This window comes from Sphaeramia orbicularis, chromosome 12, assembly GCF_902148855.1.
Source record: "Sphaeramia orbicularis chromosome 12, fSphaOr1.1, whole genome shotgun sequence".
NCBI lineage: Eukaryota > Metazoa > Chordata > Actinopteri > Kurtiformes > Apogonidae > Sphaeramia > Sphaeramia orbicularis.
In genome coordinates, this window is record NC_043968.1 from 25994471 (window position 1) to 26022419 (window position 27949).

The 27949-nt window shown below is 37.0% G+C and overlaps 1 protein-coding gene across 3 annotated transcripts in view; it reads left to right on the forward strand.

Annotated features, from left to right (window-relative positions):
* The window catches only part of LOC115430465 (chemokine-like protein TAFA-2), a 94145-nt gene that overhangs the window by 61664 nt on the left and 4532 nt on the right, over positions 1-27949 (forward strand). For 2 of the 3 annotated variants that reach the window (XM_030150491.1, XM_030150489.1), the window contains exons 3-5: positions 2475-2630; positions 14337-14461; positions 15082-15147. In XM_030150491.1, coding sequence (XP_030006351.1) covers positions 2475-2630; positions 14337-14461; positions 15082-15111 — 311 coding nt within the window. In that variant the 3' untranslated portion in view covers positions 15112-15147. The remainder of the gene's footprint in view (positions 1-2474; positions 2631-14336; positions 14462-15081; positions 15148-27949) is intronic. The other variant, XM_030150490.1, reaches the window with a different exon arrangement.

Here is a 27949-nt window from a genome sequence, read left to right on the forward strand (position 1 = left end):
CTTTGTCAGTTTTAATATCATCCAGTCTCAGAAGAGCGACTGTTTCTATCACCGCTAGTCTCTGCAGCCGAAAAGCGCCGCCATCCGCCATTAAAAACACACCGAAGTGAAAACCTAATTACCTCAGTTTAGTTGAGCTGCTTCAGTACAGACAGTTAGGACCAGTTTCAGTCAGTCACTTTAAATTTACTGTTTACCACGGCAGCACCCAGCATCTCCACGGAAGGACACGTCATGAAAATGTCACATGCAATTAAAAGAGGATAGAGCAGCACAGGCTTTAAATAATTCAGACAAAGGAGCGTGATCTGGAAATTGGCTTTGAATACTGCAGAGCTGCACTCCCCCCCCCAACGTATCAGAATTTTTTTTTTTTTTAATCCTGTCTCTTATTGTGAGGAATTTAGAAGGGTATTAGTGACAGTCATTACCTATCATTTATGAAGTATTATTTATTTAAAGGTAGGCTACTTCTTGACAAAAGGGATTGAAATATTATTTTAATTTGGATGGTTGAATTCTTGGGTTTAATCACATGTTAATCAGTATTGGTCAGGATTCTTTTGTGTCACTACATTTTCTTTGTTTCACTGGTCAGTCGTAAATTTCTTAGGATAGTTCCCATCTTGGTCGCATACTAAACTGACGGATATATGATCACAGGACTTTACCTTAGGTACACTTTTAAATACACATGCCCACAGACGATTGTAAACAACAAGAGATAAGAGGTAAACACAGTCATAATGGGGTTTTGCACTGAGTTGAGGAATTACATCTGCTTGACTTTAGAGTCAGATGACACCAGTCCATTTTCTGTGATCCAACCCATCTAGGGATTCAGCCCATAGTTTGGAGATCAGTTTACTAGGATTATAAAAGTGATGTGCATTGGAATGTTCGGGATCCATTTTCCCTGCTTGGGGTATGGATCCTCAGCTGAGTTATATTTTGTTTATGATCAGATCAAGCCAACATTAAATTTATAAAAATGAGACCTAAATGAATCCGGACTTATTCTTGGAGCTTCCAACAAAAGAACATGTTAACAAGATGTTTTTAATGATGTTTAAGATAATTACACTGCTGAAAGATGCTATGAGTAAAATCATTTCTGCTCTGGTTTCAGTAGAATTTTGGCATACAATAGTCATTTATTTTATTACCTCCGCCAAGTGTAACGGTGGAGGTTATGTTTTCATCAGGGTTTGTTTGTCTGTCTGTTTGTCTGTTAGCAAGATAACTCAAAAAGTTATGGTCGGATTTTCATGAAACTGTCAGGAAATGTTAACACACTGGCAAAAGGACCAAATGATAAAATTTTGGTGGTGATCGGGGGGGGGGGGGCAGGATTTTGATGATCTACCTTGGCGGAGGTCTGCGCTCTCCAAGTGCTTCTCTAGTTTATTTATGTGTTATATAGATATAAACTAAAATACATGTACATATCTCTCTTAATAATAATAATAATAATAATAATAATAATACTAAATTGCACTTATAAAGCACTTTTCATTCAGCAGAATCTCAAAGGGCTACAGAGAGAAGACAGTCCAATAAAAAATAAAATACTATATCAGGAATAAAAGACTTAAGCGAATAAAACAAAACATTATGGTGGCCCATAAAAAGCCTGTCTAAACAGGAACGTTTTTAGCCCCTTTTTGAAGGAGTCCAGTGACTGAGGAGTTCTGAGGTGCTCAGGGAGGGAGTTCCAGATATGGGAGGCAGCAGAAGAGGAGACCCGGTCTCTCATGGTCCAAAGTTTAGTTCTGGGGGGGAGGGGGAGGTTGGTGTTGTGGGGTCGGAGACTAGGGGTGGAAGTGTGAGGGGTGAGGAGGTCCTTGAGGTTGTCGGGCATTTCTATGGATGCCATTGAAGGTGATGAGGGCTGTGTTATATTTTATATATATATGTATATTTATGTATTATGATTATCTCTCTTGGTAGACAGGAGGGTACAAAAATGTGCAAGTGAGGTTGGAAGGCTTATAGAATGACCTCACCTTGACCTAGTTGTATTTTAAAGAAAATAAAAGAATATCATTTGCATACCTTCCATGAAGTAGAGGGATAAATGATGTAAAAGTAAAAGAAATGATGGTTATATATCTATAAACATAATTTCTTTCAATAACATAAAGAGTAAAAAAATAAATGAATAATAATGGTAATGCAATAATAGTAGTTGTAATATCCTTCAGCTTAAATATCTACACACGTTTCATACAATTGCAATAAATATGTAAAGAAATGAAAATGTAACCTCTATTAAAAAAGGTTTTTTGTTGGCTTGTTTTTCCCTTGTAACTTTTCATTATTGACAGAGGAGGATACAGATCCAGCTCTCAGGCGAGGTATTCTTAAGGGAGTCCATCCAAGGCCAGTAGTGGGTGTGTAGACAGGGATAATAACTATTGTTACACTGCTGGACTGAATCCACACTCCATTATTCTTTCCTGTCGTTTCTCTAGCAGCGCACCAAGTCCGGACAGGCACCTGTGAGGTAGTGGCATTGCATCGCTGCTGCAACAAAAACAAAATCGAGGAGCGATCGCAAACTGTGAAGTGCTCCTGCTTTCCCGGACAAGTGGCCGGCACCACCAGAGCTGCCCCATCATGTGTAGACGGTACGCTTCTTATGTTGAATATTTCATGGGTCTGTTTTCCTGCTGATATTCCTTCCTGTAAATCTTCAAGATTAATTTTGCAGAGATCAGCAATTAGTGCTCCAGCTCACACTACTGTCAAATAAATACTGGTGTAATTTGCAAAATATTATGGAACACATGAAGAAGAACAGCGGCTCACAAATTTGAAATAGTGACTTTTTTTTTCCTTTTTTTGTAGAATAAGAAAACAGCTCATGCTAACAACACATACAGCAACCCATAAAGACCCAGTGCTACTTATCTGGCAGTTCCAAAATAGTTTGTTTTTCTATACTTCACTTTTCTAAAGTGATTTTTCACCATTTATTGTAATATTATCCTCTGTATTTTGTGTGTTTACAGTAAAAATCAGGTATTTTCCTATATTTATTTCACTGATCATGTAGATGTTCATAAAAACTCAGATTAAAGTTGAGGGTTATTATATCAGAAACAGAGGAAACTGAAGAAAAAGTGACTTTTTCGGCAAAATATATCAGTAACTGAACATAAACCCAGTGTCTCCATCCACTGTCACTGATCTAACTCCATGGGTTTTACTGGTGAATCAATGCTGTAGAAGATGATGGTGTTTCCACAGTAACTATGGAGCCGCTGAATGTCCAAATGGGTCATATCTGATGACCATGAAAAGATGACAAACTGCATTTTACGCCGACTATTTACATGTATTTATACGATTAGTGGATCAGCTGGTATTAAATAGTTCAGGTCAGTAGATGGTTTCGGTCGTCAGTGGCTGTTTGGGTCTTTATGGATGTATTATGTAGTGTATTTCTGCTTTATTAACTTTACACTGAACATTGTGGTTAATTTCCTGCTGCAGCTACTACACTGCCTTCATTTTTCTTGTCTTGAAGCTTCATAGATCATTGAATTATACATTATGTTACAAAATGTTAGAAATTATTTTCACAAGAATTCATTTCAAACCCCTTTCACAGCCTGCTGTCTTTAAACCAAACACATACAAAGTCCCACTCACAACAATTCCAAATATTTGTAGTTGTATTCCACCCTAGTTTATAGTTTCTCTTTTTAAAGGTTTGGTTTTCCGCAAATGATGTGGCAGGGAACTTCATATGACTTGACTAAAGTCATAAAGTCACAATTTATAGGACCTGAGACTCTGTTAACTGAGAGCAACAAAAGACTGATGACTGTGACTTGTGACAGATAACATGACTTGTATGGTGTTCAGAAAGATACTGAGAGGCCAGTATTTACACTACAGTGGTTTTCACACCTAATAGTCCAGTAGGCTCAGTTCGATTGGGGTTCAAATATTCAGCAGGTCTTTGCAGGAGTTTGCTTTTACACTGCACTTTGTCCAGTGAATCAAACCTTTTCAATAATACAGGGTGTCCCATAAGTCTCCACACATAGGAGACACAATACATATGGTTCTAACATGTATTTCTTTATATTTCTTCTTTATAGTTCTTCAGCAGTGGAGGACACGCATTGAAATGTGTTCCCGACAAAATGGCAGTCATATAGAGCATATTATATAAATAAAAATGTTTTTTGTCAAGAAACGTTTATTTTTCCTATGTATGGAGACTTATGGGACACCCTGTATATTCCCCTTCTCACCTGTGGTGTCACTGCATCAAGAATTACCAAAGGAGTAGACAAGACAAACAGTGAACCAAAGACCTCACTCATCAGTTGGTTAATGCAGGGCAACTTCTGTTTCTACTACATATGTTTACCCACAATACCCTGTGTTGTAGTCTGCTACCTGCTTTTGGTTCACTTGAACCTACGTTTTTGGGCGAACCGGATTTCACGTTTTTTTATCCACATCAGAATTTGGATGTGTCCACGAGACTGATCTCATGAAATCATGTTGTATGTTCCATCCTTTCACATGCTATTCAATGCCATTTGATCGCCTGTCAATTTAATTCAGTGTTTCTCAAACTGTGGGCTGGGCCCCCTAGTGGGGACACGAAGGCTTGCCACAGGGAGTCATGGGATTTTTTTCTTCTTCAGGTAAGAATATATGCAGCTGGAACTAATGTTTTAGCGTTGGAGCACCCTAGACTCATTTTAGGGACGTACAGAAACAAATCTACTGCCAGGGTGATCTGTCACTAGACTAGACAAAGAGTTTAGGTATGACAAGGGTTGGACTGGAAAAGAAACATGGGACATGTTTGTGTTTTTGCACAATTTGTACAGTTTGCACTTTAATGTTCTGAGACGTGCAATGGAAACAGGCTAATTGACCCACTGATATTGTCAAAATTTTTATCTTTGTTACCAAAATGTGTTGTTCTAAAAAAAGTAACTTTATTGTTATAGTTCTAAGATAACTACAGGGGTTGGACAAAATAATGGAAACACCTTCACCTCAAGATGATAATGCCCCAATCCATACAGCTAGAATTGTTAAAGAACATTCTAATGAAGTTGAGCATCTCGTATGGCCGGCACAGTCCCCAGACCTCAACATTATTGAGCATTTATGGTCAGTTTTAGAGATTCAAGTAAGACGTCGATTTCCACCGCCATCGTCTCTAAAAGAGTTGGAGGGTATTCTAACTGAAGAATGGCTTAAAATTCCTTTGGAAACAATTCACAAGTTGTATGAATCAATACCTCGGAGAATTGAGGCTGTAATTGCCGCAAAAGGCGGACCTACACCATATTAAATTATATTTTGTTGATTTTTTAAGGTGTTTCCATTATTTTGTCCAACCCCTGTATAATTACACATGACTGCTAAGATAACAAGATTGCACATTTCCTATCTTTATTTGGAAAACTATTGCTTCAGGGAGCAGTCTGGTTGAGTTTATCTGTATTGCTCAATCAAAAATCTAAGTTATTTTATATTTGCACAACAAGTTATTCAAGGACAAGGAAAAAGTGTTGTTATGATAATGATGTTTCTTTCAATAAAAGTTAGAATTGCACCACTGTTACAATTTTATAGGGCTGAGGGGGGCCTGGAGATTTTTAGTCCTCCAAAGGGGGCCCCACAGAAAATTTACACCAAGATCTCCAGTTCACGTAACCCTAACCCCAACCCCAACCCTTACCCTAACCCTCAGTGCTTGGTATTTAACATGGCATGAACATACACACGGAAAGCTTATAATGCGTACAGATAACACGCTTATTTAACACCAGTTAAAAGTGGGGTGTATATTTACGTGTCATGATATCACATTGGCTTCCACACCTCCCCAAATGAAGTGGATGTTATGAGCAAATTAACTAAAGTTCATTTAAACAGGGCTGGTGTGAAAGTACCTTAAAACCCACATCCAACGTTTATGGTTTGATGTAATAGTAATGACAGCAGTGGTGGAAGAACTATTCAGATCAGTTACTTCAGCAAAAGTATCAGTATGTCACTATGAAAATACTCTATTACAAGTAAAAATACTGTATTCCAAACTTATTTCAGTAACAGTAGACTAGACTGTACACTAAGTATATACAGCCAAGTGTAGCTGAAGTGTCAAAAGTCAGTATTCATTGATGTTATGGTCACAAGGGAAAAAATATGTTTGTATGTGCGAAAACTACAGTGAAAGTGGTTTTAATCATAAACATATTCAGAAAAATAGCCAAACAAAAGGGAGTTGGAGGCCCTGATCAAAGAAAGAAAAGGTGAGAAGAGTATTGAACTAAGCCATGCAGTGGGCTGTCAGGTCCAACTCTCACTGTCCCCTAAACTAACCAAAAGGTCAAAACTTACCAAAGAACCAAAACCAAAACCTGGACCATTGGAAACCCCCCCACTCAAAGCATAATGCAAAAAATAATTAACAAAAAGAAGTGCGTCTTCATGTCAGGAGCCCCCTCTCCACTCTCCTCTCTCCAGTCTTATACCCTGCCTCCAGTCATCGCCTCAGGTGGATCTACTCAGCTGTTTAATGGCCAGAGAAGAGACAGGTTATACACAAATAAAGCAGGGGCAGAGAGTCACCAACAGGGGCGCACGTAAGAACTGAGCACTAAAAAGTCATTAAGTAACAATACCTGATGATATTCCACCACTGTATGTAATGTAAATGCTCTACGCTTATTTTCACTTCATTGTAACTTTGATTTAATATTTTTTTGTGGGCAAACACATAGAAGCAATAGCTGATACTATCATTTTGGAGCTGTGTAAGATCTATAAGTCTATATTTTATTTTCAAAGCACCACTTGCCAGTGATGTTCATTTGTGAGGCTAATGGCTCACCTTTTCACGATGGATAGATCACCAGATGTTTATATGACTTGACTCATCACTTGCTTTATCTGAATAATGCTTTGACTGTAGACTTGCTTGAGACTTGATAATGCAGACTCAAGACTTATTTTTTTCTCATTTAATGCCCTACAGTAGAAGTGAAACCAGCGGCAGTTGTTGCAATATTACTGTAGATGGTGAGATCTTAGTATTAGACAGGATGAGTAGTACTTTAGTGGCATTAATACAGTATTATTCATAGTGAAGTGGTGCTTTGATTCTTTTTTCTCTGCCATTATTATCCAGTCTCATCCTATGGTGATATCAGCTGTGTAACTTTTGCATAAATATGGTATTTTATTCCCCAGAAGGTTTTTTTAATCACCTATGACTGAATGTGAAGTTGTCCACTGCTGACTGTAAAGTCGATGAACCAAAGGGGCTCTTAGCATGCTAATGTGTCAGACCCCCGACTTGGCAGAAGTGGCAGCTTCACTTTCGTCTAAAAAGCGCTGGGTTCAGGCTAAACTCTGGACCCAGTCGTGTTTGACCTATTCCTTGACATTTTAGTATTGACATTTTCTGCAAATTAGAGCAGTGAGCCACTGGCCTCAGTTTAAAACTCCATGGGTGATCTCAGGAAAAAATGATCAGCACTTAACCTTTTAATTATTCTTTCTTTTTACAGCCAGGGATTACCTTTAGCTCCACTCTGTGTGAGACAATATCTTCTTTATATGAAGATAAATGAAGCTCCAGACATCTGTGAAAACTCAAATTGATCTAAATTTGTAATTCAGCAGGGGCGGCTGGAGAATACCTGCAAATTATTGAAAAGACTGAAGTTCTTTGTTTGTATTTGTACTTATCCCACACTCTAGCGGAGAGAAATACAAAGAAAATAACATGTGCACAACTATGTTTTATGCTTTTTTTATTTTCAAAAGGAGAACTGCAAACTACACCACTAGATGAGCCTCTGTTGCTCTATTCTTCAAAGTCAATCAAATGAGCTTTAAGTATAAGAATAAGAAAGCAGGATTAAAGATAAAATGTCATATCATTTATAATTTATGGATCTACAGCTATTATCAGAATCAAAGGTAAAGACTTCAATGCATAAAAATGTTCACTGAACTGTAAGAAATGCTAATTCGTTAAATATAAGCGGCTGCAATTTGGGCCAAGTGAAGTGAAATATTGCAGATAACTGCATTGTTACCTGAAAGGGAGGCATGGGGTATTCAATTAAATTTTTCAGTTCATCTTTATTCCTGACTCTCGGTCCAATATAGACGGAGAAACACAATAGAAACAGGAAAAAACAAATAAACAAAAAAGCAATTAAAAAGTCACTTTAACAAGACAGCTGTACCAGTGTCTCCACATCCTGGACTGGTATTGAACGGCACTACACCTGATATCAACCAGTGACAAAACTACTTGATTCACAGACTTATTCAGTCAACAGAGGAAATTATACATGAGCTTCCGCAGTGTGGCCTGCAACGTGTTTATTCCAGCTGCAACAAACATCTCACTCGTGCTCCTCCATCTCGGCCTCCTAGGAAGCACATGCAAAGTGTCACTGTAGGCCACCTGCAGCCTTTGCAAACTTCCTTTTTTTATAATTGGACCGAAGGTGTGCTGTGTACACAGGTGTACAATATGATTTAGACAATATTATTTTCACTTTGTCCATACTGGACCCAAATTTGAGTGCCAACGTGTTTGCTTGAGCATATACTGTTCTTCATTGTCTATTTATGTCGTCATCATCAGACAAGTCCTCTGTAAATACATGCCCAAGGTATTTTGTTTTTGTTTGTTACATGAAACACAATATTTGACAAATAAAAATCAGGAAATTTTATACTTTTGTCCTCTCTGGTATTACAATCATAAACACACTTTTCACTGTGTTATGTTTGATGTCATGCCCCATGCCATAGTGTGAACAAATATTTAGTAACTGCTGCAGCCCAGCAGTGCCTTGACTGAAAACCAGTAAATCATCTGCATACATCAAATGATTTATTTAACCTCGTTTTTGGTTCGGTTTGTTTGTTAATACTTTAGCAGAAAAACTATTGGTTCAATTCAGACCAAATTGGGTTCATACATTGTCAGCGACCCAGAATAGATGTCATTACATGTTGGGAAAGGTAGGTCAAAGTTCAAATTTTCAATGATTTTTAAAAATCTTCCCATTTACTTATAATGGGCGAAATACGTGCGAGGGGTGGGGTTTGTTGTGCCTGGCACCACTTGTTTGATCTGCAACAGTATAGCAACATATTCTATCCACTTAACAGCCCACATCCACATATGATTACATTGTATTTTGTGTTTCTTGCACTCATTCTCACTAGTCCGCATTTTTGGAGTCAACTACTTATACAGAATACACTCATCAGCATAACATGATGGACTCAAACACAGTGAAATTGTTCAACAGCTAAATCCAAGATAAACACACGCAGTGCAAACCCATTTTACATTTCACAGTTTACTTTATTTTTGCTTTTAACAGCTGGATGTGGATAGAAGGTACGGTGGCATTGAAATCAAACTGAAAACCCAACTGTGTTGCAGAAAAGCAGGTATTAGCAAAATCAACAGAACAGTTTGTGTGTGATTTCACACAGACCAATAAGCAAAACAGATGGATTCAGTACACATAAAGGACAGTCCTAATGTGGAGAGAGGAGGAAGGAAGATGTATTGAGTTTCCAAATATTTGATGCTCTGTTGCTGTGTTTGACCTTGAATATGTTCAGTCACTGAAGTAAACAGTTTATACACTGAAGTCACATGGGTGAAAGTAAATGTACAATGAACCTATTGCTCCCATATGATTGTTTTTGTGTCTTTTTTACTTACCAGGTAACACTGATCCAGAATACCTAGAGAAATAAGGAAATTAAAAATGCATGCAAAGCTCAGTTCCTAGGAGGCTGTGAAATTAAATTGATAATATACTTTGTTAATAAATAGTATACATTTTCTCTGTGTTCTACTAAAATGAACAAATCTATATATGTGTGAAAAGTATCCAGATCATTTATTCAAGGTCATAGCAGAGCTCGGCATGCATCATATAAAGCTGCAATACAAAACAAATAAAAACTCAGCTCTACATTTTGCTCCCAGATGTTTTAGTCGGAGCTGCCGTTGTGTTTTCAAAGCATCATTAACTGTTAAGTGAAATGTATCCCATGCACTTTATGTATGTTTGGTTATCAATATCCCCCATTTCATTCCACGAGAAACCTTTGTGGCTTTTTAATAGCTAGTGTTACACAACCACCATCTGTTTGCTGTTGACCTGATGCACTTTTTACACCACACTGCTGCTATAACCAGGGCTGTGTGATACAAATGGATTCCCTCACGTCATAAAGTATCCATTCTAAGCAATTTAGTCTAGTGAGGCTCCGGTGTTTTGTGTGGATTATAATAACCGTCCTCTTCATTAGGAGGGAGACTAATGACAGTGGAAGGGGGATGTGGAACGTAGATAATGACCTCTGTAATATGACAAATTTAAATGATGTCTTGTACAATAAACCAGCAGACGTTTAATGTTCCTTTTTAATGGAGCTGGCTGACAAAGTGTCACTGCGGATGACATTTTCTGATGTCTGAGTGAAACTATACTAATCTTAAACACTTGAATATGCCTCAGGGACTTTGGTGTGTGAGTAACGCATACTGAATGTAGTGGGTTTTAACAGTCAAAAGAGATGACTGTCTGAAATATTCTAAATGTATGATTTCATTTGGGTATAGAGCTATATGACTTTGACTTATGGGCAAAGTCAAGGGTGTCACAGATGAACAGCGCTCTACATTTTGATTCATAATTTTTGAACCAGATAAGTTTAAGACAACTTTTACACATAATTGGAAAGGTCTAAATGCCATCTTAAACGTACTCATACGGCAAAATTTAGTTTCAAATATTTTTAAATGAAAAATATCAAAAATTACTGTGTCACACGTGGACAAAAAAATTACCATTTCTTTTTCGCAACAATTACAAAGTTCTCAAAAGTGAAGTTCCTATGACATTTTCATCCTAAAATATATTCAGTGTATACCTTAACCTTCTATTTTACAACCTAATAATTGGTTAGAGGAAAAAAATATTTTATTCTACCTCAATAGTAAGGATTTTGACAAATGTCAGCGTCACAGACGGACAAAGCCAAAAATGTCACAGGTGGACAACAAAAGTAAATATCAAATGTAACATTTTTTAAATTTCAATTATCAATATCATATACTTTTTTTTTTTTTTTTTTTTTTTTTTTTTACAATATTTACAGCATACAAATAATATTAACATTACATTCAAATGTATTTTGCATAGATATATGCATTTATTAATTTTAAACACTGTATTTGGAATATGACCTAAATAATATAATAGTCCAATATCAATGTATTTGGAATAAATTTAGTATTTATGAGAGTTTATAAAATGAACCCAGAATGACGGCAGAAAACTTTGTCACTTTCCAAACATTCACACTCATAAAACTCCTCAATTTTTTATTTTTTTTTCCCACAAATTTTTTCTCATTTCAAAATACATTTTCCCAAAAATATAAGTAATTACCTACCCAAAAATATAAGTTTGGTGTAGATTATTATAATTAGAATTTTTTGACCAGATGTTCACCTTCCCTTGACTTCGCCCTTATATTGAATCAATTTCTGATTATTTCAGTCAAATTTTAGTCAACAAATTAAAGAAACAAGCAGGTGAGATTAAATTACAATTATATAATCTGCTTGATGAAAAAAAAAATCGCGCATGCAATATTTGACTACACCACCTTTGGTTTTGATTACAGGGACGTTCACTAGTCACTTTTCCATCGTGTGAATATAACTTGCACATAAAATTTGTCTAATGGAAAATGACAATTTTGCCCAAACTCTTGTTTTTTGATGAAAAGTTTTTGCACTGGCAAGAGGAGGTTTTTCAGGTGTAGTGAAATTGGTATATCACACAAAGCTGCAATGGGAAGACGTTTTTCCGCAAATAGAGTCATGTAAACAAAAAAAAGCCAGATGTTGACGGACGTTACAACAAGCGAAGAAGAAGAGTTTTAAAAGAAACAAACCAGGAAACCGAATAATTTTTTAATTTAGTACAGGATAGAGGGGTAATATATAATGATAATAATTAATATATCTGTACATCAATGTGATATTCATGTTCATCGCCATGTTTATGGAATGACTTCTTCATCTCGTGATAATAAATAAACAATCATTGCACTTGTGATTTAATGGAAAAACCGACATTATGCACTTCTGTTTTTTTGACATTTAGTAAATATCGGTAAAGTTTTGGGCATATATCCAATGGAAAAGCCACTATGTCACATCTTTTTTGCCACCTAATGGTTAAATAACCTGTTCCAGCTGAAACATTTTGAGCCACTGCAGTACTGACCCATGGAAGGATCTGAACTATTTGCTTAGTTAAATCCAGGTAGTTCCTTTTTGTTGTTCAGGCTGTTTATTTAACCCTAACTGCAGTAAGTGTCCTCTCATGCCTTTAATGTCTAAATGATTGGACAGAATGGTTCAGGGAGAATAAGACATCATTTTCACATGTGATTTAGCCTCCATTAAGTCCAGACTCTAATTTAGGATGTGATGAAGACTTAATGCTGTGGTCCGATTCTCCATCATCAATAATCAGTAATTAATGCAACTATAGATGGGAAAAATATTATGAACCTTATTATGACACTACATAAGCATTATGTAGTGAAAAAGATGTGGCAGTGAATGCTTCCTGTAATCAAAACCAAAGGTGGGGCAGTCAATATTGCATGTGTGATTTTTTTTTTTTTTTTTTTGGCCAGGCAGTGTATGTTGAATATAATTAATCAAGATTTTGCTTTCTGAAAATCATAAAAAGTGGCTAAATTGCACATTTGAAGAGATTTCTGTTGCTCAAAATGTAACCCGTTTCCTTCTTGTAATTGTTTCACTGCTGCCCATAAAATTGGAATAAAATATTTTTACCTCTCTTGTCATGAAAATGTGATTTATTCTGGATAGATAAAGTGTAACTGGCACTTATTGTACCATGTCAAAGGTGATTACTGATGTGTACAGACAGGAATAAAAAAAGAATGTGTCTGAAAAAAAATTGAAATTTATGGGCAACAGTGTATTGATTATCAATATGTTTTTCCAGTCATATAAGTCATATAGTTTTAGTAAAGTTTATTTCTGAATCATGTTTTGCCCTCAGTTCATTTACCAGACAACAATCAATTAAAATCATAAATTGTCCATAACGCTGAAAAACATCAAGATTGTTTTTTGGGCATACAACTGAGCTCTAAGTCAAATAGTCGCTGAAAAATAGTAGCAGATATTGAAAATATTGCACTCATTCTTACTGTTAACAACCCTAAAGGCACACAAAGGCAAATGTTAATGATATTCTTTCTTTAAGCCTCATGAATATGCCTTGTGTGGGAACTATTATACATTTTGTCATTTCTTTAAGGGATGCAGAGAATTATCTTTATCATGGTTAATCTGTTACGTATTTCCTGTGGTTATTAAGTAGTCTTTAAAAGCGCAGAAAAAACTGCCCCAAATCCACTAAGTTTCCCTATAACATCAAGAAAACAAGTGAATCACAATTCTTTTTAACCCATAAAGACCCACCGCTACTTTTGTGTCAGTTCCCAAATGAATTTTTCTCTCTGGTCAACCTTTCTTAAGTGATTTATCACCATTTATCATAATATTATCCTCTGTATTTTGCATTTTTCACTGTAAATCATACATTTTCCTATATTTAATTTCCTATATTTAATTTAGATGTTCATGAAAATTCAGAGTATATTCAAAGGTTGTATCAAAATGGAAAAACGTGAAGAAAAAGCAACTTTTGCAACTGAATGTCAAAACAAGCATCTCCATCCACTGTCATTTATCAAATTCCATGGGTTTTACTGGTGAATCAGTGTTGTAGAGGATGACAGGGTTTCCACGGTAACTGTGGAGCCTATGAACGTCCAAATGGGTTGTATCTGATGACCACGGAAAGATGATACTCTGGATTTTACACCAATTATTTACATGTGTTGATAGGATTAGTGGATCAACAGGTGTTCAACAGTTTAGTTCAGTCAGTCCCTGTGTGACCAGTGGAGGTTTGGGTCTTTATGAGTTAATATATTTTGAGTACTGTGCATCATTCTTTGTGGATCTCATCATCTCTTATCGTATAAGAGTTGATGTGAATTAGAGCAGAAATTGGAGGGTGTGAAGTGCAGTTCAACACCCCAAAATACACCTGAACCTGGATGTTGTCATCACTTGTTGTCCTCAAACACAATATGATTGCTTTTTCCCTCTGTTTTCCTTGATTGTGCTTCTATTTTATTCTGTTTGCTCTTTGACCTCTGTGTCTTTGTAGCCTCTATAGTGGAGCAGAAATGGTGGTGTCAGATGCATCCGTGCCTTGATGGGGAGGAATGCAAAGTCCTTCCTGATCTGAAGGGCTGGAGCTGCGCTACAGGGAACAAGATCAAAACCACTAAGGTAAGTTTCGGAAAAATACCTGTCGCTTTGATCACACAGTAGTCAAACCTGTTGAACGCGACCTCTCACACTTCAGCCACTCAAGGTCGCCAGGCTGGGGCTTCTGTTACAGTCGCCTGCTCCGACTTTACCCAAAAACAGCTAATGTTTGCAGGCGGTGCTTGAGTCCCTGGGGAGGTGTGTAATCAATGGACTGCCATGTCTCCTTAGCACTTTCAGGCCACTTTGAGCAACCAAACTGGCCAATTACTCACTCCAATTACCTGCTTTTAACGTTGTAACTTGATAGCCGTATCCTTCACTGTGTTATGACGACCCGTAGACTTCAGTCCTGCCTTTCACTGTGTTTAATTATTTAAACTGCCCGCACCACACCTGCCTGGAGCCCTGAGCCTGGAGCCTGGGGCTATTGATTGGGGGACTTGTCGGGACCTCGAAATGGGACATATATATATAGATAGATAGATATACACACACATTTTCTTGTTTCTTTTAGTGGTCTAGTGTTCTAATGTAAGCCAGGAATGTGTGGTAATTTCTTGAAATTGATTTTGGTAATTATCTGACCTTGTAAGCTAAATATATCCTTTTTTTTCTTCCTTACATGGATGCATGCACAGATTTCTGCGGACAAAGACCAGCTTTGGTAACGGCGAATACAACACAGTGGAATCCAGGTGATGAAGGTGCTATTATTTTTACCTGCGTTTATTCACTGTGGTCTTGATTTTTTTTAAAGGGAAAAGAAGAAAAATAAGAAAACCTCAAACACAGTGACACTTCATATTTAATTAATACAGATGGGGAAATTTATATTATTTACATTTCCCAGTGAACCAAAGAATGCATTTGCTAAAAAAACAAAAAAACAAAACAAAACAAAACAACAACACCCCGTTCAAAGCATCAGCACTACCCAATGGATTTATCTCATACACCTTTGAACTCAGCCAGATATACAAGTCTCTTAAGTTTCAAGTCTTTTTGCGGGCTGCTTGAAGCAGTGGGGGGTCAGGCTTTCTTCTTCACCTCTACTGAGCTTTGGGGAAAACAGCACAACACAACCAGGAACCTCCAGCTATACCAACCTCTACCAATGTGCATTATAAATGCATCTTACAGTTGAAAAACTCCTTGAGAATTCAAAGTGTAAACAAAGTGACTGGCTACTATAAAGTCAGAATACAGCAGGGAATACAGAGTGCAGATGAGACGTGTCTTTTCAGCAAATCTCTGCTTGATAAACAGACATGCCAAGATGCAGAGGTGCAAAGTTAAACTTTATATATATATGTGTGCAGGCCAAAATGGACACAAGAGGTTACAGTTAAGTGTGCTTTTAGACTTGTAAACAAAGAAGTCCTGCAAGATGATGTCAGTAAGCTACAAACAGATGGTGATGCTTAGAATAAACACTGAACTACAACTAGTGCATGTTTGCATTACTCTTAATTTTTTTTTTTTCAGCTCATTTTTTAACTGGTGTAACTTATTTATTTATTAAGAACAATGCATGTATTATAGTTCAGAACAAACAAGATTCTGATGTGCACCACAAGGAGTTCACTATAGAGTCCTGCTTCATTAACCCATAAAGACCCAAACCTCCACCATTAGCCAAAAGCATCTACTGATCTATAATGTTTAATACCTGTTGATCCACTAATCCTATCAATACATGTAAATAATTGGTGGAAAATGCAGTTTGTCGTCTCTTCATAGTCATCAGATACGACCCATTTGGATGTTCAGAGGCTCTGTAGTTACCATGGAAATGCTGTCATCTTCTACAACACTGATTCACCAGTAAAACCCATGGAGTGGAGACACTGGGTTTATGTTCAGTTAATGATATATTTGCTGAAAAACTCACTTTTTCTGTAGTTTTTACTGTTTTGATATAATAACCTTTGAATTTACTGTGAGCTTTCATGAATATCTAAATCAAAAATATAGGAAATATAATATAGGAAAATACATGAATAACAGTGAAAAATGCAAAATGATAAATGGTGATAAATCACTTAAGAAAAGGTTAAACAGAGAGAAAATTCATTTGAGAACTGACACAAAAGTATCTCTGGGTCTTTATGGGTTAAAACAGTCCAGTAGATTAGATTAGAGTAAGACAAAACACACCATAAAGTTTGATTAAATGGTTATAGTTCTGCTTTGTTTTAACCTTTGTTATATAGATTTTATGTCAGTAAAGTATTCCAGAGTTGATACCCCTTTATGGGCAAAGTTGATTTAGATCTATGATGTGGTATTTTACAGTTGACATTCCCAGTACTTCTAGTTAGTCTGAGAGTCTGAGCCTAAACCAAGGAAGATAAAAACTGAGGAAAACAATCATGAATGAGCTTTGAAAAACTAAGCAGATTATCTTTTCAGGATATGACAGTGATGCCATTGGACCAGGCTATACAATGTCTAAAAGAATAATGTAAATGCCATTTAATTCAGCTGCTCCCCACAGTATCTTTATTTCATCTGAACGCCAGCGTGGACATTTTTCTAAATAAGTATTTTCCCTTTTTTTTTTTTTTTTTACCAAGAATTCTGTTCTCACAACTTTGTTTTCCAAAATATTTCTGTCTACACTTGAAGGAAAAAACAACTACGAGTCAGTACAAACACTCACACAAGTCCTTGTTTGTGTTGGACTTTAAACTGTGGACACTGTGAACCTCCAGATAATATGAGACGGCAACAGAAGCATAGGTTTTTAGTCTGTCATGAGTGTGAGCAGCAACAAAAAGTTAAGTTATGAACCGAAGTTAAAGGGGTTATATATAATATGAGATTCCAAAGTCGCATAGCAGAACACACTCACAGCTGCCAAAACCACCAGAAAATGTATGCCACGTCTCCACAGACTGTCTCTACACTAAAGTATAAAGCTTATTACACACAATTACACACATAAATAAGTTTTTTCCGTCATACAAAAGTTTATAGCCAGCCAACAAAAATCAACCCCCCCTCAAAAAAGTGTCTTAAAATATTCACATAGCTTACTGCATTAGCTAATAGCTTTTCATCTATTAAAGTACCACAGTAAAACCATAAATCACCTCTGCTTTCCTGCTTTCTTTTTTTTCTCCTTTATTTATAGAACATTTTGAACATTTTAAACAGAATGATGCCCAGTATGAGGTACAAAAATATAGAACAGACATCAACTGCCACACCTGAATGCCACCCCCCCACCCCCACCCAAGACCAGCCACTCAAAACCCAAACAAAAGATAAAGAGTTAGTTAAAGAAAACAGTTCATCCAAAGTAAAATAACATAAAATAAAATAATAAATAAGGGGGAAAAAAAGTGTATACAAAAACCCATATACACTGTAAGGCCAGAATTTGTATTTACTAAAATGCTTTAATTACAATATACATAAGTGATTTAAGTTTTATTCCATTACTATAAAATGTTGAGTATATTCTAGTAATTTGTAGACATAGTCGAAAGTATGAAAAAGTTTAAGTTGAATGGATTAAATCACAAAGTTTTAGTCATGACCACACCTTTTTACCTCCACATTGCATTGTGGGTCTTGGGCATGTTGTTGAAAATGTGTTCTTTTTCTGTGCAGGGGTTCAGCGGGGTTGTGGTGTTAGTGTTAATTTGGACTGAATGTGTGTATGACAATGTTTATTGGCCTTTTTGTGTTTGTTTTTGTATTTTTGTAGAGCTGCACTATGAGTCAGAGCCATAGGAAGAACAATGGATTTACTGTTCATTGCAGATTGTTCTTGTACAATGGAAATTTTAATACTTAGCCAAATTAAAAGCACTTCCTGTTCTGGCAAATTACATTGAGCTGACTTACAGTCTAACTTCCATCCATGATACAATATGTTAAGTTGAGTAATTACACAAAGCCATTAACGTTGCAAAAGATTTTAATTTAATTCAGCTTAGAAGTGAGTAAAATGAACTGATGATATTAAGTCTAATGATTATACAAAGCAACTGACATTGCAACAAACTGTAAGTTAAATTAACTTGGCATTTAATGTGTTGTACTGAAAATAGCAATTCCATTCAAATCAAGCATTTAAGTTTAATACACTCAAGTTTTCATTACTTAAATTTTTTAAGGCAACAAGTTACCTGAGATTTTTAAAGTAAACTCAACTTATCCGGTCTTACAGTGTATATACACACATATACACAAATACAAATAAACACACATATATACAAATACATATATACACCCATATAGGGTCCAAACAAACTAATGTCCTGTCAGAGAGTAAACTTTAATTGACAGCCATTCCAACATTTATTTCAATATAAAGTAACTCCTTGTTTTGGATAATCCCTTATGGTCCAACTAAAGCAAAAATGAATTTAAAAGTAAAAACTTGGGTCATTTAGCAACACTAATCTGTCAAATTGTCTCTAAAATGTCCTGTCAAAGAGATTTCGAATACCGTGTTTTGACCCTATACACATATACATATATACACACATATACACATAAATATATATAAATTAAAAATGAATCACTTCTGTTTTCTGTGTGGTTTGTGTTGTGAATAGCTGAAATAAACATTTGCTTGGAATTGTCCAAACAAGTACAATGAACCATGGATCAACAAACAGTGAACTTAGCAAAGAAAATGACATCACATTATAACTTTAGACCTTCATAAACCTCACAATCAAAATCTAGGTTGAACTCTCGCAGTAGAAGAAATGCATCACATCTAATCACTTTGTGACGCTTTGGTTGCAGGACTCTCCATGTTACTTTTCCTCCTCATGTCATCAGTCAAGTTACTCACCACTCCCTCTAGTGGTCACATAAATTAGACAGTCTGTGAATATTAATATATTCAGTTCATATCACTGCCATCTAATACACTGGTATCTTTGGTTTAACTTCAGAAGTCTTTATTTAAACAATCTAGTGATATTTATAATATTTCAGAGCAAAACTAGTATTTACAGCTCCTTAAAAAGTGTTGGTTCAGGGTGTCAAAGTGTATAATTTATATTAACCCTTTCCTGCTTACTGGTCACTAAAGTGGACAGCTATTCTCCAGCTGTTCTCTTGTATATTCATGGCTTTTGTTGTTTTATTTGCATATCAGCCAACACAGTGGACGCTTATGCATCATCTCATACACTGACATTCATACCATTACTGTAACTTTCCTGTTCTTGATAAACCTGATCTGCAGTAGGGTCAAAACATGGTATTTGAAATCTCTCTGACAGGATATGTTAGAGACAATTGGACCAATTAGTGTTGCTAAATGACCCACATTTTTACTTTTAAATAAATTTTTGCTTTAGTTGGACCATAAGGGCCCTAGGGCGGTTTGCAGCCGAGTGTGAAGCGAGCGGGATGAGGATCAGCACCTCCAAATCCGAGGCCATGGTTTTTGACCGGAAAAAGGTGGTTTGCCCTCTCTGGGTCGGTGGGGAGTCTTTGCCCCAAGTGGAGGAGTTTAAGTATCTTGGGGTCTTGTTCACGAGTGAGGGAAGGATGGAGCGTGAGATTGACAGATGGATCGGTGCAGCGTCTGCAGTGATGCAGTCACTGTACCGGTCAGTTGTGGTGAAGAAGGAGCTGAGCCGAGAGGCGAAGCTCTCGATTTACCGGTCAATCTACGTTCCTACCCTCACCTATGGTCATGAGCTTTGGGTCATGACCGAAAGGACAAGATACAAGCGGTCGAAATGAGTTTCCTCTGCAGGGTGGCTGGGCGCACCCTTAGGGATAGGGTGAGGAGCTCAGTCACCAGGGAGGAGCTCGGAGTAGAGCCGCTGCTCCTCCACGTCGAGAGGGGCCAGCTGAGGTGGCTCGGGCATCTGTTTCGGATGCCTCCCGGACGCCTCCCTGGGGAGGTGTTCCGGGCATGTCCCACCGGGAGGAGACCTCGGGGAAGACCCAGGACACGTTGGAGAGACTATGTCTCTCGGCTGGCCTGGGAACGCCTCGGGGTCCCCCCGGAAGAGCTGGAGGAAGTGTCTGGGGAGAGGGAAGTCTGGGCATCCCTGCTTAGACTGTTACCCCTGCAACCCGGCCCCGGATAAGCGGAAGAAAATGGATGGATGGATGGACCATGAGGGATTATCCAAAATAAGGAGCTACTTTATATTGAAATAAATGTTGGAAGGGCAATCAATTAAAGTTTGCTCTCTGATGGGACATTACTGTGTTGATTCAGTAACATGTTTGAGTGTAAATCATTTGCTAATTGTTATCAGACTGTAATTAACAGTTTTCTTCCACAAAAAGTTTTTTTTTTTTTTTTGTTTTGCCATATTATCTCCGTGAAGTGAGCAATAACTAGTATTAGAGTGTGTTAAAATGTGAGAAAACATCAGATTAGCCACATTAAAAATGTTTTTATTGCATAGTTTTCACATAGTATATCACTTTCTGATGATGGGTTTTAAATACATGTTTCTTTGCTTCAAAACTTAAACACATGGTGTCCAGCTGAGGGGACATTTTTGTAACTCCATGAAAAATTTAAATCACATTGTTTTTTTTTCATGCCTAAAGAGGAATAAAAACACTCAGGGGAAAAAAATCTTAACTAAGGCTCTCATAATTCATGCATGAAAGGGTCAAATACATTTTGCGACAACACTGGTACATGTGTCTTCCAGTTGTGTCTGTGCTGACTGCAATCAAATGTAGATGACATTCTGATGCTATTGCGTTCAAATTTCTTCATTTTTTTTTTACAGATACACAAAAAACTTTGGAAGGCATCTTAAAAAAAAAAAAAAAAAACATAAATAAAAAATTAAGTGACCTTTTTTAGTGACCTAAAATGTGGCGACATGATTCTCCATGAAGACCTAAACGAGTCAGTTTTGTCAAATATCCTTATTATTATTATTGCTGTTTCAGATTATTTGCTTTGTTTCACATTTTCTGTATGCGGACATGGCACTAGGAGGAGTTTTAGGCAAAATATCCTGCAATGTTTTTAGTGGACATTTACTTAATCTGGTTAAAAGTAGCTATATTAGTTAACTAATTTAGCTTAGTTGTTTGCTGTAAGTAGGATAATCCTGCTTAGAACACATAAAAAAAAACCAGTACAATGGAAATCCAGCCATGATACAAACATATTGCTGAAAAACACAGTGTGTCGTCGTACCATTTGCACAGCTGCACTACACAAACTCCTGATTTTGCACCTGCTATGTAAAATCTTTCAGCCAACCTTACTTCAGGCGTTAAATGGAAATGAATACTTTGCCAATTAAATTAGCACTTGTCAGCCACCAATTACACAAATGTAACACCCGGTGAAGTTTTCATCTCAGTATTTTTAGCGTTGTTTCAGACAGTCCCCCACCTCCCCTCCTGAAGTGAAGACCCAGTGTAGATCCATCTCTAAACACATTTCACTTCTGACAAGGAGCAGCTCTGTTCTTTGTCTTTTCAGAGTAGAATTATTCTCAAATTAGTACCACATTAATCACAGTGACAGCTCAGAATGTAAATGACTCTGTAAAGAGAAGAATTTATTGCAGTCTGAACAGCGACCAGTAAACTGCGACAACAGCCGGAATTTATGAAAAGTCTTTACCCAGTGTTTGATTTGATTATGCAGGTTTTCTTGTCAAGTGATGGCCTGATGGTTTTTGGATTGTTTTGCTTTGGAAATTTCTGCATAATTGAAGGTGATTTATTTGACAAGGTGCAGTGCCACGCTGCTGCTCTGTCCTGAATCATACAACCCATTTGTGAATTAATCTAACCAGACTGTCAGAGCTGTCTGTTTCCTTTCAAAAGTTTACTGTCGATAATGGAGCCTTACAAGTTTGGTGAGGGCTTCCCTCAGTCCACCAAACTGTGTGGCAGCTGACAGACAGTTGGAATCGATAGCGGACGTTATTATGAAGGCTGTTATGCATGTTCCTCCAGAGTCTTTTCCAGAATGTACTTTTGGAGGAGCAGAGTAGCTGCCAGTCAGACACTTGGGCCTCATGACAGGCAATTTAATCTCAAGGAGAATGGAGGTCTTCAGAGTGTCTGACAGCATTGAACTAGGAGAGAGAAAAGCTCAGTGTGGAGCAGAAAGCCAACTCCCCACCATCCTTTATTCTAAACTCTGACATATAGATTTATACTCTCATAGTGTTTCATCCTTTATATGGTGCAGACACCGAATGAATCCCAGATGTGTGTAACTTATCTTTTACGTTTGACCTGTGTATAAGACACAGAGAAGCTAATTTATGTTTTTTATAGAAGGCTATCAAATTTCAGCAGGTTGAGATGACGTAGACTCAGATTGAAACCTCAGGTAATATTTATTTATTTATTTATTCATTCATTCATTTATTTATTTAACCGGGAAGTCCCTTGAGATAAAATCTCTTTTTCAAGGGAGACCTGACCAAGAGGCACTTCAGTACAGTACAAATGAATGAACAGAGTATAAAATTTACATACAATTAAGAAAACTTACATACAATTAAGACAGCATAAAATGGCTAAAAAACTGAAGGTGAAAACCAGTTTAAGGATAGCAGTTACACACTTCTGTTAGACAGTTTGATGGATAGTATGACTGATGTGATGAATAAGTAAGATAGCCAGTCTTAACCAGAACCAGAAAACCAGAATAAATAAAACCAAATACAAAGCTAATGTGCTCTATCAAATAAAACCTAATTTAAAAAAAAATCGGGATGGTAACATATTTTGTAAAATGTTTTTTAAAAATTGAATGCAATCATTGGCCTATTTCATAAATCCATATTTTCTTCACAATATAGCATTGAAGACATATAAAATGTTTAAACTGAGAAGAAAATAAACCACATGTCTAAAAAGTTAAAAAGGAACAAATGGCTGAAAAGAAAGTAGTGGTAAAAAGAAACAGCAGCAGAAACATTTTACAACTAATTAGGTTAACTAGCAAGAGGTCGGTGACATAACAGCTTATAAAAAGATCTTTACCTTATGCTTTGTCCACACTAATGTGAATATTTTACAAAATGGGTATTTTTTCTCCACATTTTAGACCTGGCATAATGAGTTGAGTTCTCTGAGTCCTGGTCCAAACTCCGGCAGCAGCGTTCTGGATGAGCTGCTCTTTTTGTAAAATCCAGTTAAAAAACATTATAGTAATCAACTCCACTGCAGATGAAGGCATGGATCAGCTTCTTCTGATGGTTTTGGACACAAAACTCTTTATTCTGTTTATGTTTTTAAGCCGGTAGAAAGTTGTTTTAGTGACAGCTTTGATATGGCTGCTGAAGGTCAGATCTGAGTCTGTTAACACACCAGTGTTAGAAACGGAATCCTTGGTTTTTAGAGCCTGAGATGCAAGGTGTTTGCTGATGCTAACCATCTTCTTTTTGTTGCCAAACAGAATAATCTCAGATTTACCCTAATACAACTATAGAAAAGTCTGGCTCATTGAGTCATTTATTTGCTCCAAACCCTGATACAGTAAGTCTATGTGATTTTTCAAATCATTGCAGTCTGTTTTTATTTACATTAAGGATAAGAAGTCGATTGACAGGTAAATTTTCTCCATCATCATCATTTGTTTTGTTGGCCAACGCAAACGAACAGAGCCAGTTTGTTTTCTCTGACTTATCTTTTTACACCACCAGTGTGTCATTATGTCAAAGATAATGAAAAGCCAAGAATTTTTCAAGTATCTCTGGAAGCAAGAGTCTTGTGGCCTTTTCCACACCTGTACAGGTAACAGGTGAACTGATCAGTGCACAGTTCTAAGCGTGTCAGTAGAGTTTAAATTAATGAACAAGGTAACAATGCTATTGAAACTGGTTTTGTTTGCTTTATTCATTTATGCCTTTTACAGTGGACAGTGCTCTCACAAACAATGTATTTTCAATGCAGTGACATTCAATTCAATATAGAGACGAATAATATACAGACAGTGGCAGTGAAGGCTGGTGAAATTATTTTTTGGTGGGGGGCAGTATTCAAGTCAGTTTTCAGCCGCACTATAACCACATAACACCACTAGGATACACCAAAGTGCATGCACCACTATTTTAAAATATTAATTTAAATGAAAATAAAAATGCACAGTATGTTTTTTTATGTGTTTTTTATATGTAAATTTCACCTGTCTATCCTTCAGATGTACACATTTTTCTATGGCTTTAAGTCAGACATGTCCCTGACAAGTGTTTTTCCACTAATAGTATGGACAATGTATTTAGACCAGGGGTGAAGGTAGTGCGAGCAGAGTAAGAGTTAAAGCATATCACTGATATCAATCGATCCCGTGCCTCCCTGCATCAAAGTCCGTTTGGTTACCCACTGTGCTCTCCAGCTGTTCAGTTACAGCTCAGTAGTTTTACGTACAGACCTATTCGCTGATTCTATTTCTGAGGAAGGTCTTGATCCTTTTTGGGATGTGACGTTTACGCCTGTGGGCAATGCTTCAGTGCAATTTTTGGCCCCCCGAGGCTCTCTTATCTCTTGTATTGGGGGGGGGGGGGGGGGGGTCCACTGCACATGCGCCATTTATAATGAGAGTCTATAGAGCTCTCAGGCATCGCCCCAAACAGGAAACATGTGACTCGACTGCTCATTAAATGACTGAAAACATTTTTAAACTACACTTGAATGCACTCACTGGCTGTATCATGTATAGGGATGTGTACCTTTCACATTGAAACCGATACGGTACCGATACTTGGTTCCTGGGAACTGGTACTGGTATACAATGGTACCTGTTTTCAGTACTTTTTGTGTGTATGTGTAGTGATTGAAGTCATTTTGTCTATAAAAAAAAACAGTACAAACTTCTGAATTCTGAATATTTATCTCTCAACATCACAAGTGAAATAACATAAAACTTGAGAAAAGTGTGTGTGGGGCCAATAACTTAAAAATGAATAGAACATATATAACATTTTTCAAACTACAGTATTGCAAACTAAAACAACCACTCCCTCTAACATGAACTGTACTGCACATACTCAGCAGTTCTTTTTCAGCAACACCTACATATCAACTTTTTTCTGGCAAGAGCTAAGACCACTCCACACTGACTTTGTGTTTTTTAAAGCCACTTCTTCTCCCTCTGATGGTGGCTGTAGGTGAGGAGCTGCCAGCTGCTGCAGTGACGGTGCTTAGTGCCGGAGTCATAGCCTGCGCTCCTTTGGGCCTTTCCAATATTGTACATTCCTCAGCCTTCAGGTGTAGATTATGTTTGATGAAGTGTTTTCTCAGGTTTGAGGTTTTGCCGTAGCTGGCTTTACATTTAGCATTACAGATACTGCTGCAAGAACAGTCTGCATCAAGTTTAACAAAGTAGAGCCACGCCCTCCAACACTTTCTATCCACTATGTTTTTTTTGTTGTTTTTTTTTTTTTTTTTTAATAAACCTTTATTTCAAAGATTACAGTTAACAAAGATCAAACATACAATCAACAAGGCCACAAGAATTTACAACAATCTTAACATACAAATAAATAAATAAATAAATAAATGCATTCAAAGGGATTCTTAAAAATTAGTTCTCTGTAAAAAGTTTGACAGGTTTATCACATTTGGTGGAGTCTATCAGCTTAATACTGCATATGTACTGTTCAAATTGAGCCAGGAGTCTGTGTAAACAGGGGGGTCATTTTCAACACTTTACATTTATGGATATGGAATTTACCAAACAATATTAATAAGTTAACAATGTACTCACTGCTGCTCTCATGGTGAATAAAACTTGTAATAACAGACTTATAATCAATTCCAATGGGGTGTCTGATTTTACACTATTCTATCCACCACTCTTGCTGTTATCATCAAGCTGCCACTGACATAATCACACTCTCATGCGTCTAGTGCCGTTGTCGCATCAGGCATACACTCCTCCACTCTCTCCCCAACACACGCAACACAAGGATGCATTCAAGCACCGAAATATGGTACTGTTTGACTTTATATGAATCAATACTCACGGAAGTACAGGCGGAATTCAGTCAGTACCAATAAAAGTACCGAATTCGGTAGCCATCCCTAATCATGTATAGCTCGTTTATTTAAATATGAATGTTTTTAGGCGATACGGTGGTGCAGTGAATAGCACCCGTGCCTCACAGCAAGAAGGCCCTGGGTTCGATTCCAACACCAGTCGACAGGGGGTGGGACCTTTCTGTGTGGAGTTTGCACGTTCTCCCCGTGTCCGGCTTCCTCCCACCATCCAAAGACATGCACTAATAGGTTAATTGGTTAATCTAAATTGCCCATAGGTGTGAATATGAGAGTGATTGTTTGTCTCTATATGTTCAGCCCTGCGATGAACTGGCGACTTGTCCAGGGTGTACCCAGACTTCGACCCTGTGTAGTTGGGATAGGCTCCAAGTGACCCCCGTGACCCTAGTGAGGATAAAGCGGCTTCAGAAAATGAATGAATAAATGAATATTTTTGTAAAATTATTTATAGGTGATTCCTATTGTCTTCTTCTTCATGTGAGACAGGTGGGGCGGCTCTCTACTGCCCTCTATTGACGAGCCGCCTCTGTTCAGTGGTCTACACACAAATGTCTTGTGAAGTTATTCCAGTCTCACTACAAAAACTGTCCTCCGTGTTTCCAAAGACAGGATCACTCGATGAAGCCTCAACTGATCTTAATTAAATGTACATATGCAAATCTTTAACACCGTAGAGCACAGTTTATAATACCTAACATATCTCTGTGTTGATAATGGCACCTGACAATTTTTTTTTTCAACAGAAAGTTAAAAATGTGTTCTCCTATCCGTTAACTTCACACATAGGTTATGTAACATTGGGATTAGTCATCATTAGTAGAGCATGTTCATACTCCTAGTTACAGATAAATTACCAGTATGAAAAACAAAAGTGACAGCATACTGTTTATTTCCTCCAACCTCTGTTTGCCACCAGCAGGGGGTTTATGCCTCTATTATTTTTTTTTCTTAGAAGATAATTAGTTTTCTCACAGCAGCAAATATAAAAAGCATACTGCAACAATGAAAGGGTACAATGTTGAATAATGCATCAGATTTTGTGGTTTATCAGCATCATTGACATGTTGATCACTGTAGGTGAGTTTCTGGTCCTATTTTTGTTGCGTTTTATATTGATAAAGTTGTATTACTGTATGTTACACCCTTCCTGTTCAACACCAGACAAACTGGCAGCTAAGGTTAAGTTTTTATTTTATTTTATTTTATTTTTTTTAATATAATCACTCAGAAGACATTTCTGTGTAAATGACTTCAGACCGAGGCTGTTTTATTACAGTGGTGGTTTAAAGTGTGTGCACCCTGTGGAGTTTTCTCTTTTCCTGAATTAATATAATCTATAATATCATCAGACAAATGAGACAGAAACATTTCACTTACATATTTTTTAACATAGGAGATGTATCCCATTTTAAATGTTATCAGGCAAAGTATGTAAATGTCACATTCCAAAAGACTGGGCTGCAGGGGATTTTTTTGGTTTGCCAAATAATGTTCCATTTCAAGCACTTCAAAAAGCAT